We start from the raw sequence: 12718 nt of genomic DNA, 5'->3' as shown, positions 1-12718 counted from the left end.
CAAGTGTCAAAGGTTTCAGTGGATGTTGAACTGGTCACTCCACATGAACTGGCCACTCCACAAACCATATTAATGGCCTCCTTCCCACCCCCAGTCTGGGAAGTGGGCATGGCAGAGAAGGGTGCTGAAAGAGCTATTCCTAGTGCCACCTTCACATCCACAAGAACAGCTTAACATTTCTTTGGAGCACTCTATTTTACAGTGCTTTTGTTGACTATTACAACCCTGTGAAGTAAGCAGGGCGGTTATTGTTTTAGTTTTATAGATGAGGAAATTAAGGGTCATAAATGAAATGACTCATCTAAGAACCTACAGCTAGTTGGTGGTGGAAACATGAATCAAATCTTATTATTGTGAGTCTATTGTAATGCTCTGCCCCTATAATGCTCTTCCATTACACAGCTAAAGACATAGTGCCTAAACCCAGTAGATACTGATTTTAAGAATCAAATAAAATAATAATAGTGAAAGGGCTTTGGAATCTTTAAAGTACTACATAAATGTAAACTATTGCAATTTTTAGTTAAGCTCTTATTTAGGTGCAGTGCTCAGTAGCACACAGCTCCAGTTCATTTATATTAGTTACTTTGAAGTGATTGGAGACTCTGATATTCTTATTATAGAAGTACAGTGGGGGAAAAAGCATCCCAAGGAACAAATGTGAAGCTAGAGTCTCACCGTAACTCTGTAGAAAGAACACTGGACACCAGAATCAGAATCCACATTCTAATAATTTAGTAGCTGAGTGACCCTGGGAAAGTTACTTCACCTGTCATCCTCAGTTTTCTCAGCTGTAAATGGGCTAATAGTAGTATATTACCTGGTTCTTTCCCTTTAAATTTGAAAGAAAGTAGTGAGGTAAAAATTGAATTTATCCATGTATTATACCAGCAAGGTATTTTCGAAAGAATTATTTCAAAAGAGATGCCACAGAGTTTAAAGTATTGAAATATGAAGTTCAAGGTGTAAATTGCCTCAAATACTAAATTTCCAAATTAACAGACATGTTTTGTTTTCAGGAATGATAATAATAATAATAATTTTTTAATGTACCCATTTCTCTGTGTTGCCACCTTCTTTGGGAGGACTTTTTTTTTTTTGGTGAGGCAATTGGGTTTAAGTGACTTGCCCAAGGTCACACAGCTAGTAAGTGTTAAGTGTCTGAGGCCGGATTTGAACTCAGGTACTCCTGAATCCAGGGCTGGTGTTTTATCCACTGCGCCATCTAGCTGCCCCAGGAATGATAATTATTAAAGTTAGAATATTTTAGTTCAGAATTGATGGTGTGTTTATTACTTTTTTTATAAGGGAGTCTGCAACTCCAGCTTGGTGTTAGAAGAACCATCTTCAATTGTGCAACTAGATTACAGCCAGAAAGTTCTTCTGGTTTCCACCTTACAGAGAAGTCTGCTTTTTTACACTGAGGAGAAATCTGTCAAGCAAATTGGAACCCAACCAAGAAAAAAGTAAGACATAGATGCCTTAATTCAAGCACCTCAGTTTGGTCAGAACTCTGTCCTTACTTTGATCTTTGGAAGTAAGTCCCATGTTCAGATACTTCAGTACATCTTTGATCTCATCAGTGGGTATCCACTGCCTACCCCTAGATGTGAAGTATCTTCTCACCCTGTATGATTCTTGAAACCCTTCATAGATGATCTTCCCAGTGTCCCAAAGGCCTTCCCCTAGAACTTTCAGCATTTCATGAAAACCTTTCTAATAGTTAGACTGTTCTGCTTCTCCATTGACCTCTGTATATCAACAGCCTACCTACCTCCTTTCCCAATCATAATTTCCTGGATTATGTCTTATGTTTGATTTCTTGCATGCATTTGTCTGATTTCTCCTTATTGAGTTTGGAAAGCTTAAAATAGCTGTGATCTACAAGTACCATGTGGGAGAGATGGGGTTTTTTCCCTCTAAGAGATTATTGTAGACTAGTGTTTGTTTGTTTGGTTTTTTTTATTTTTTGCAGGGCAATGAGGGTTAAGTGACTTGCTCAGGGTCACACAGCTAGTAAGTGTCAAGTGTCTGAGGCCGGATTTGAACTCAGGTACTCCTGAATCCAGGGCCGGTGCTTTACCACTGTGCCATCTAGCTGCCCCCTGTAGACTAGTGTTGACCTAGGAGATGCCCATACTCTTTCACCACCAGAATTTATAGCTGTACCCACTGTTCAGTTATTTCAAAAATCATATAGTTTAACTTCCCAGATAATTATAATAGCTCACATTTAATCTCACATTAAAGTTTTCAACATGCTTTCCTCATAAAGCCCCTGTGCTAAAGATATTGAAGTTATTTTCGTCCCCATTTAGCAGATGATGAAACTGATGCTTAGAGAGATGAAGTGAGTTGACTTTACATGCTATTGAAGAGAATGACTGACTTTCAGCCTTCAGCTTCAAGTAATCTTTGTACTTTGCAATGCCTCCTGTTTAGTGTTAGGAACCCCTTCTGTAATATCTACAGTCAGACACACTTTGAGAATTGGAAGGGACTTAGAGGTCATTTAGTCCAGCTTGTATCTGAACCCCTTCTACACCATCCATAAAAGATTAGTTTTAAAGCTGTCCTTATGTTTCTATCATTCACAGGGATTCCTCCTTTAAATCTAATGATCAGACACAATGTTGAATTGGAGTTTTACCATTTAAAGAACTTCATTGTCAACTCTTTCAAATGTACTGCTCAGCAAAAGTTTTTTCTGATGGTCTTCATTTTAGAGCATAGTTTAATGTAAGACTTTATTTTAATGAGATTTGATTAGCAAAGAGCCTGACAAATCATTAAGGCTGCTGAAATTAAAAAGAAGTGCCTAAGTCATTTCATCTTTTGCTTATTTTGGCTTGAACCCCATGGACAGCACTGCATTGCAGGTCAAGCATTTTATTGTGTAAAGAGGGTGAGTAGTGGAGTAAATGAACAAAACTTGCAAAGATCAGGGAACTGAATATAAGTATATTAATTAATATATCTGTAACTTGACTAGGGCCTGGTATAGAATTAGGACTGGGAGGAGAAATGCTGTGTATTTCAGGGGAAAGAACAGTGGACTAAGAGTCAAGAACCTAGGTTTTATTCCTTGCTTTGTTACTGACACTTTGAAAAAGTCACTTCCCCTGTAAAACACCTGATTTGTTTTCCTCATTTGTAGACTGTGAATAGTTTAATACAAAGAGCACTATGTTTAGATTCAGAAGACCTGGGTTCAAATCCTGTCCCTGTTACTAAATACTGGTGTGTTCTTGAACAAGTCACTGAACTTCTAAAATCTCTTCTAGATCTAAATCCTATGACCCAGTAGAAGAAATTACACCTAAAATGTTTTTCAGCTTTCTGGTTCTCTGGAATTTATTAGTGTTATCATGGATTTGTGATAGAAGAATAATCAGTAGGACTTAGTAGAAGATCAGGGAGAGATAGAGAGGAACTGAAGACCACTCTACAGCTTGCGGCCTTGGGGTAATTCTGGTGATGTTGTTTTTGTCGTTGCATAGGTAACACACACATATATGTAAGTAAGGCAAGTTTCCTTATTTCATAGTTGAGAAAACCAAGGCTCATAGAGATTAGATAAATTGTCCAGTCACATTGCTAATTAAGTGCAGATCCAAGACTTGAACCTGGTTATGTTTTTTATTCCAAGCCCAATATTCTTTCCACTATATCCCAATGACATTAATAGGGAACCTCCAAAGGACCACTAAAACACACTGGTCCCTGGTCAACACAGTAATTTTGTATTTCGTAATAGTCCTAATATTGATAAACTTTGAAGAAATGAAAGAACACTTCTACTTGAACATTAGACCCAGAATTATTTTATATGAGACTTTAAAGAGGATAAGTTCAGGAATTTTAATAGGTTAATGTTTTTTACATCTTCCTTATAGAGAACAGAGGGAAAAGATGAACATGAAACAAATAGTTAAAGAGAAAAATTAACCTCAGTTTAGACTGACCAAATCCTAGCTTGATTAAAACCATATAATAGTAATAATCCCAAATCAAATTTGTGTGTATGGTTTCTTACTTCTTCTTTTTCGCCTTTAATTTTAGCACAGGGAAATTTGGAGCATGTTTTATACCTGGATTGTGCAAGCAGAGTGACCTCACATTATATGCTTCAAGGCCTGGGCTACGGTTATGGAAGGCTGATGTCCATGGAACAGTTCAGGCTACATTTATTTTAAAAGATGTTTTTGCTGGAGGAGTAAAACCCTTTGAACTGTATCCTCGACTTGAACCAGCTGACAAGGGAAGTTGCACCTTCTCAGAGAAACACCTAGGGCTTGTGTCATGCTTTTTTCAAGATGGATGGGTACTGAGCTGGAATGAATATAGTATTTATTTATTAGATACTATAAACCAGGTAGGTAAAGTCACTGCATGTAAGTGTTTACTTTTAGTTGAGATATTGTTTGTATGTAAAATTTTATTGTCTCATTTCTCCTTTAATGATGTATAAAGTCTTTGCTTTCTTGCTGTACCTCTTTTCCTTTTACTTAATATGGACAATTGTGGAATGCTTTGCTAATTTTTCTAGTTATTATTTATTTATTTATTTATTTTTAATGGGGCAATGAGGAAATGTGACTTGCCCAGGGTCACACAGCTAGTAAGTGTCAAGTGTCTGAGGCCGGATTTGAACTCAGATACTCCTGAATCCAGGGCCAGTGCTTTATCTACTGTGCCACCTAGCTGCCCCTGTATTTTTTTATTTCATGGTTTTGAAACTTTTAAAAATTAATTTTATCAGTATCTTAAAATTTTATATCACCTTCATTTTCCAGTATATCCTTTCACTCTTCCTTATCCAGAGAGGCATCTCTTAAAAGTAGTATCAATCCAATGGTATATGCAATGTTCCACACTCATACTCCCTGACTTCTGCAACAAAGGAAGAAAGAGGCATTCTTATTTCCCCTTTTGGGGGGGACAAGCTTGATCATTATGATTTCATAGCATTTACTTTTGATTTTTTAAATTGTTCTTTCCTTTTACATTATACTCATTGTGTGTAATTGTTTTCCTGGTACTGCTTACTTTACCGTGCATCAGTTTATATGAGTTTCCCTTGTTTCTTTCTATTCTTCATACTCACCTTTTATTATAATGAAGTAATAGTTGATCACATTAATGCATCACAATTTCTTTAGCCATTTTCCAATCAATAGGCATCTATTTTGTTTCCAATTCTTTACTATGACAGTGTACTATATAAACATTTTGGTGCAGATTCTGCCTTTCTTTCTATCTTTGACCTTCTTGTAAGCCTTTTTTTTTTCCACTCTGAAAATAAAACTTTATTTAATTCCTGACTTTCCTATCTGTGGCCTGCTCTGTTCAGCTCTGGCTATTCACAGGTTAGAGGCTGGTTCTGTTCCAGTTGACAAGGGTATATGCCAGCATATATCCAGGGATCTCACTGGTCAAAGAATGTGGGCATCTAATCACTTTCTTAGAATGATTTCAAATTACTTTCCAGAAGAGTTGTACAGATTCATTGCTACAACAACAGCACTTGCTATTGAAAATTTGCTATACTTATTTAATTGAATTGAAATTATTTTTCCTCTACCCCAAGTTCTTCTTAGTTTATTATTTCATCTCTCTTACAGTTCTTCATTATCTTTCTTTTCTTTTTGGAGGTGGGGAGGATCCAAGAGGAGAGCAGAGCCTGAATGTTGGTATCCTACAACTGCTATCCTCACACTTAGCCCCTTGAATCTCTTTACCTTTATACCCCTCATCCTGCCTGAGGAAGAAAAATAAAAATATTTCATGTGTTTTATTTGAATAGATTCACAGTAAACTCTATCTTGTCTGAGACCATCAATTGTTTTGCCTTCTTGGGGTATATGTCAGCAGTGGGATCTGACTGGTCAGGGTATGGATGTTTGTTTTTGTTTTTTTTTTCTAGTGAGGCAATTGGGGTTAAGTGACTTGCCCAGGATCACACAGCTAGCTAGTAAGTGTTAAGTGTCTGAGGCTGGATTTGAACTCAGGTCCTCCTGACTCCAGGACTGGTGCTCTATCCACTGTGCCACCTAGCTGCCCCAGTATGGATGTTTTAACCACTTTTTTGGCATGATTCCCAATTGCTTTCCCTAGAACATCAGGATTGGAGGGAATCTTAGTAGTTATCTGGCCTGCCCCTTCACTTTTTGATCAGCACATGGGATCACTGAGGTGAAGTAAGGTGCCCAAAGACACACAGCTACTTAAAAGTCATTCAGCAATTAATTTGTCATAGTAAAGTACTGTTTTTGCTTGCTTACATGGGATTCCAACAGATCCTGTTTGTTTTAAAGTATGATCTGGTTTTATTTGTTTGTTTGTTTGTTTTTGACAGGCTACAATTGCTGGTTTGGAAGGTTCAGGTGATATCGTATCAGTATCCTGTACTGAAAATGAAATATTCTTCTTAAAGGGGGATAGGAACATTATAAGAATTTCGAGCAGACCTGAAGGACTAGGATCAATAGGTTTGTATTTTTTTGAAAACACAGTGGTGTTTATTTTGTAAAATCATGAATTACATTAGGGATTGTAAGATGTAAGCATTCTTATTTTTCATGTTTAAAATTTTTCAGCTACTATCAACTTGAAGGAATTTAAAAAAGATTTTCAATCCTGTTCAATGTACTCTTTGACTACTTTTAAGGATACTTTATATTATTGTTTAAACAAAATCTTGACCTTAGAAATGATCTTTGGAGGGCAGCTAGGTGGCGCAGTGGATAGAGCACCGGCCTTGGAGTCAGGAGTACCTGAGTTCAAATCCGGCCTCAGACACTTAACACTTACTAGCTAGCTGTGTGACCCTGGGCAAGTCACTTAACCCTAATTGCCTCACTTAAAAAAAAAAAGAAAAAAAAAGAAATGATCTTTGGACCTAGGAAAAAAAGGATTTAGAATGTAGGAAAGAATCCTAGACATGAAATCAGGGTACCCAGGTTCTATCTAACTCCAGATCTGTCAGTCACTGTCTTACTTTGTATTGTTGGGTTAACCACAGGCTCTCAGAGTTAGAAGTGATCTCAGAGATGATTTATTCCAACTCATAACTAAAAATGAATCTTTATTATAACATACTGGTGCTAAACCAGCCTTTGCTTGAAGACCACCCTCCCTAGTCCCTCAGTGAGAAATAACCTCCCAGTTTTCATATGCAACGTTCTGTCTCCCATCTCCTGACCTTTGTACACATCCTGACCTGTGTTACGATAGGTAAATGAGGGCACCACACAATGCTTCCAGGCAACTCTAAAACTGTTGGTTAAAGGTGAGTTGCTATTCTAGAAGAACTATTTGTGTGTGTGTGTGTGTTTGGCAGTGAGGGTTAAGTGACTTGTCCAGGGTCACACAGCTAGTAAGTGTCAAGTGTCTGAGGCCGGATTTTAACTCAGGTTCTCCTGAATCCAGGGCTGGTGCTTTATCCACTGTGCCATTTAGCTGCCTCCTGAGTTGCTATTCTAGATCAGTGGAATGTCAAAACCAGAGTTATAGGTCTGGATTAAGAACCAAAACCAAAAAATAAATGTTTCCTTCCAATAGAGTGAAAGTTCCTTGAGGACAGGGACTTTTTGTTTTTGTCTTTATAACCCCAGCACCTAGCACAGTGCCCAGCATATATTAGTCACTTAATAAATACTTGTTGACTGAATGATGAATCCAATACTTCTAGGGGCAACCCATTACCCTTTAGGTAGATCACTTGGATGATAGTTTTAATAGTTAGGAAGGTTGTTTTTTTAAACTTATATCAAGCATAAAGTTGCCTTTTTGCAACTTAATTCTAATCTCTAGGGCCAAACTCCAAGTCTTAATTCTTCTCATGTGACAGGTTTGCAAATATTTTAAGAGTTATAATGTCTCATCTACATTTTCTGGTCTCTGTGTGAAATGTTCCCATTTCCTTCATTGATTTCTTATATGGCATGAACTCAAGGCTTTTCATCATTTTGGTTGCTGTACTCTGGACAGTTTCAGCTTGTTAATATCCTTCCTAAATTGTGTCACCCTGAACTGAAGGTGGTATTGCACATGTGGTCTAACTAAGGTAGAATATGACAGCACTGTCACCTCCTTATTCCTGGGGAAGCTATACCTCTTCTAATGCAGTAGAAAAATCTCATTAGCTTTTTTGGATATCATTTACACATTGACTCATAATCAATTTATAATTTTCTCTGATCTCTTTCATCTAGCCATGCCCTTCCTATCTTGTACTCTTGAAATCATTTTTTTAATCCAAATATAACATTTTACATTAAATCCTCATTAAAATTTGTAGGATTAGTCAGCCCAATGATCTATCCTGTCAAGATCTTTTTGTATCTTCACTCTGTTATGTAGCATGTTAGCAATTCATTCCATGCTTTGTGTCATCTGGAAATTTTGTCATTGATTAAAAGGTTAAGGGACACAAGGCTAAGGACAGATCACTGGTTCTGAAAGTTCTCAGTGAAGAGGCTGGACTAGATAATAGATTCTAAAGCCCTTTCTCCTCCAACTCTGAAACTCTTTGATGTTGTGAATGTCCTGTTGTATCTTATATTTGACCACAGAAATCCTCTGAGAAAGTAAGCAGGACCATAAAGTCCAACATTCTCCCCTCTCATTGTATTTTTTTTTTAATGTATGAGGTATTTTATTTTTTCTGTTACATGTAAAGATAGTTCTCAACTTTTGTTTATACATGCTTTACAATTTCAGATTTTTCTCCCTCCCTCCCCTCCCTCCCCCCTCCCCTAGACAGCAGGTAATCTGATACAGGTTATATCTATATATCTCTATACATATACATATATATATACATATATATATATATATATACACACACATATATATACACATAATAACATTAATCCTATTTCTGCATTAATCCTGTTACAAGAGAAAGAATCAGAGCAGTGATGCAAAACCTCAAAATAGAAAAAAAAAACAACAGCACCCAAAACAAAAGAAATAATATGGTTCAATCAGCATCTATACTCCACAGTTCTTTCTTTCTTTTTTTTTTCTTGGATTTGGAGATCCTCTTCTATCATGAGCTCCCTGGAACTCTTCTGTACCATTGCATTGGTGAGAAGAATATAGTCCATCACAGTAGGTCAACACTCAATGTTGATGATACTATGTACAATGTTCTTCTGGTTCTGCTCATCTCACTCATCATCAGCTCACGTAAGACCCTCCAGGTTTCTCTGAACTCTTCCTGCTCATCATTTCTTACAGCACAATAGTATTCCATTGTATTCATATACCACAACTTGTCCAGCCATTCCCCAATTGATGGGCACCCTCTCAACTTCCAATTCCTTGCTACCACGTAAAGAGCAGCTATAAATATTTTTGTACATGTGGGTCCTCTCATTGTATTTTGGTACTTTTTTTAACCTGTAGAAGCTTTACCCTGTGCATGCCTCTCCCATCTCCTTTCCAATTATCTACAATCTCTCTCAGTAAGCTTATTCTTTTATCTCTCCTAGGGTCATAGGATTATAGGGTTAGAACTGGAAAGGACCTTAAGAAATCATCTAGTCCAACCCCCTCATTTTACAGATGAAGAAACTGAGGCCCAAAGAAGTCAAGTGACTTGCCCAAGGTCACACAGGTTGTAAGTAGCAGAGTTGGGATTTCAGTCCTGGTCCACCAACTCCAATTCCAGTGCTCTGAAAAGTACATTCCCCATTTGTTCAGATATTTTTTCCAGCTACTTAGAAGCCCAAATTCCAGCACTTTATTATAAAGCAAAGACTGATATTTTTAGGGTTGGGTTTTGCTTTCACACATCTATAATCAACAGATTGTTGACCATAGCAGCTGGTTCACTCCTTTGATGGACATCCAGATCAATGGTGTAGCATTGGATAGCATTCTTAAGTTTTAGTGGTGGTTCTCATTCATTTTAACAGTTGCTTTTTTTGTTTTTTTTTTTAGTGAGGCAATTGGGGTTAAGTGACTTGCCCAGGGTCACATAGCTAGTAAGTGTTAAGTGTCTGAGGCTGGATTTGAACTCAGGTATTCCTGACTCCAGGGCCGGTGCTCTATCTACTACTGTGCCACCTAGCTGCCCCCTCATTCATTTTAAAATGAAGGGAGTTTTGATCACCTGATCTCTCAAGTTCCTTCCAGCTCTAACAGTCTATGATTCATCCCTTTCTCTTCTTCTTTCTTGTCTGCCTCTGACCTTAGGGCTGTTGTCATCATTATTACTATTCTCAGCATAAACTAATACCCACAAGGTGGAATTATTGTGCTAAAAGCTTGGAGCAGAAAATCGTGGACAGAAATGTGTATGATTCATTGCACCCACATACAAGTATAAATAACTTGTAAAAGTCCTCATTTTGGTGAAAAGTTAAGCACAGATAATAATACCACCATCACCTTTGACTGTAAAGGATAAACTTGAGCAGGGTAATTTTCATTTGCTTCCTTAAATGGATAAATTAGTATAATTCAACTAAACCATCACATTTTATTCTGATGTTAAAATATAGAAGGCAAGTATAGCTAGTAGGAAAATTGAAAATTATGCCACTTGTGTATTTCTAGATATTTGTCACTCAAATATATTGGGAAAATTGAAAGTTAAATGGGAAATAAGTCTGATTAAGTCAGATACAGTGTAGAGAGTATCACATTAAGTGCAGTGTGAGAAGAGAGAAAGACAACATGGTATTGTGGAAAGAGCCCTGGATTAGGAGTCAAAAGACTTGGGTGTAACCCTCTGTTCTCTAGTCCTCAGTTTCCTCTTCCATAAAATGAAAACACTGAGCTATATTATTTTTCAGGCCCCTTCCAGCTCTAACATTTTGTGATTCAGTGATTCTGTAACCAAGCGATAAATCTGAATTACTTACCAATGGTAAATCGCCTGCAGGCATAAGTCATTTTGAGATAATGGTAGCCACATGCTTGTTCTAGCTTAGGATTTAGCTCTGTTTTGGGGAGTTCATTGACAATCAGGGTTAGTCATGTTAGAAGAAACTTTAAAACAATCTGCGATCCAACCCATAAAGCATTGAAAATTTTTTCACTCTTGATTTGGTAGAGCTCTAGAACTTAAAATACCTTTGACTTTATTCTAGGGCTTAATATAAAATAGGCAGGCAATAAATGTTTGAAAAATTAAACAGAAGCTAGGTTTTTATGTACATTTGCCTTTGCAATGTTAGATGTTGGAGGAGATCCAAAAATAAGTTAAAACATAGTCCTTGCTCTCATGGAGCTTAAAATTATGTAGAGGGGATATAACATATGCCCAAATAATTAGACGACATTAATGCATGATAACCAATTAACAGGTACTAACTAATTAGGTGTCCACTATGTGTTAAGCACTGTGCTAGTTGCTGGATATACAAAGACAAAAATGAAATAACCTCTGCCCTCAATGAGCTTACATTCTATTGGGGAGAAAGTAGATATATATGTAAGTATATTGAGAATATATACAAAGTAAACATGTTCTGGCAATTAAGGCATTAGTAGAGTAGGATCAGGAGAGACTTGTTTAGAAAGTAGAATTTAGACCAAGTCTAAATAATTTCAAGACTTGTGGGTAGCACAGAGACAGGAGGTAGAGAGTTATGCATAAAGAACAATGACGTTCCCATGGTATAGTTTGTGGAATGGAGTAATGTATAAGAAGATCGGAAGGTAGGAAGGGGCCAAGTTGTGCAGAGCATTAAATGCCAAAAGAAGAGTTGATTTAATCCCATAAGTAATAGGGAGCCACTGGAATTTATTTAATAGGGGGATGATATGGTCAGACCTTCATTTTAGGAAAATGAGTTTGGTTGCTGTGTAAAGTAAGGATTAAACTGATGAAGAGACTAGAGGCAGGGAGATCAAAGAGGCTACTACAGTAGTTGGGGTGAGAGGTGATGACGATCTAAACTAGGCTGGTCACTGTGTAAGTGAAGAAGAGACATTGGTGAGAGATGCTATGGAGCTAGAAAAGAGATTGACAACTGATTAGATGTATCTGGTGAATGAAAGTGAGGAGTCAAGAATGACACCAATGTTTTGGGCCTGGGTGACTAGAAGAATCATGGTACCTTGACAGTAAAAGGGAGGCTTGGCAGGAGGTGGGTTTGTGGAGGAAGATGATGAGTTCTGTTTTGGGCATGTTGAATTTGAGGTGTCTGTAGAACATCCATTTGGTGATGCTGGTGAGGGACTAGAGTTGGAGGTGGGGGCATGTGGGTGATTAGGAGGAGGAGTTACCTGCATAAATAATGGTGTGTGAATCCATGGGAGCTGAAAAGGCTACCAAGTGAGAGAATATATAGAGAGAAAAGAGAAGGGGGGACCCAGGATACAAGCTCGATGTACGCCCATGATTAGTGGGTGTGATATGGACAATGAACCAGTAAAAGAACCCTAGTATTACTCAGACAAGGAAGAAAACCAGGAGAGAACCTAGGACATAAGTGTAAGTGCCATAAAAGAGGTGTCTGAGAAAGAAAAGATTATAACTTTGGGGGGGTTGGTCAGGGACAGCTTCAGAGAAGGGGATGTCTAAGAAGTGAGTCTCCTTGATGTTTACTTGTCAGGATGTTGGAGAAATAGCGTCTCTTAATGTATGATTTGTGTTAGATGACTGCTGAGGTTCCTTCTAACTTTGAGATTCCTTAATTTTGTGAGGAAGAGTTATTTGAACTGGGTATGTAGGAATTCAGGTCTTATTCTGTAAATA

At 37.5% G+C, this 12718-nt stretch overlaps 1 protein-coding gene across 1 annotated transcript in view; it reads left to right on the top strand.

Moving 5' to 3' along the window:
- The window catches only part of TECPR2 (tectonin beta-propeller repeat containing 2), a 158528-nt gene that overhangs the window by 46378 nt on the left and 99432 nt on the right, over positions 1–12718 (top strand). Inside the window, exons 5-7 of the mRNA XM_043981322.1 lie at positions 1309–1466; positions 4063–4375; positions 6359–6491. Of these exons, the coding sequence (XP_043837257.1) occupies positions 1309–1466; positions 4063–4375; positions 6359–6491 (604 nt within the window). The remainder of the gene's footprint in view (positions 1–1308; positions 1467–4062; positions 4376–6358; positions 6492–12718) is intronic.

Source organism: Dromiciops gliroides, chromosome 2 (genome assembly GCF_019393635.1).
Source record: "Dromiciops gliroides isolate mDroGli1 chromosome 2, mDroGli1.pri, whole genome shotgun sequence".
NCBI lineage: Eukaryota > Metazoa > Chordata > Mammalia > Microbiotheria > Microbiotheriidae > Dromiciops > Dromiciops gliroides.
This window is presented reverse-complemented; position numbering and strand designations above follow the sequence as displayed.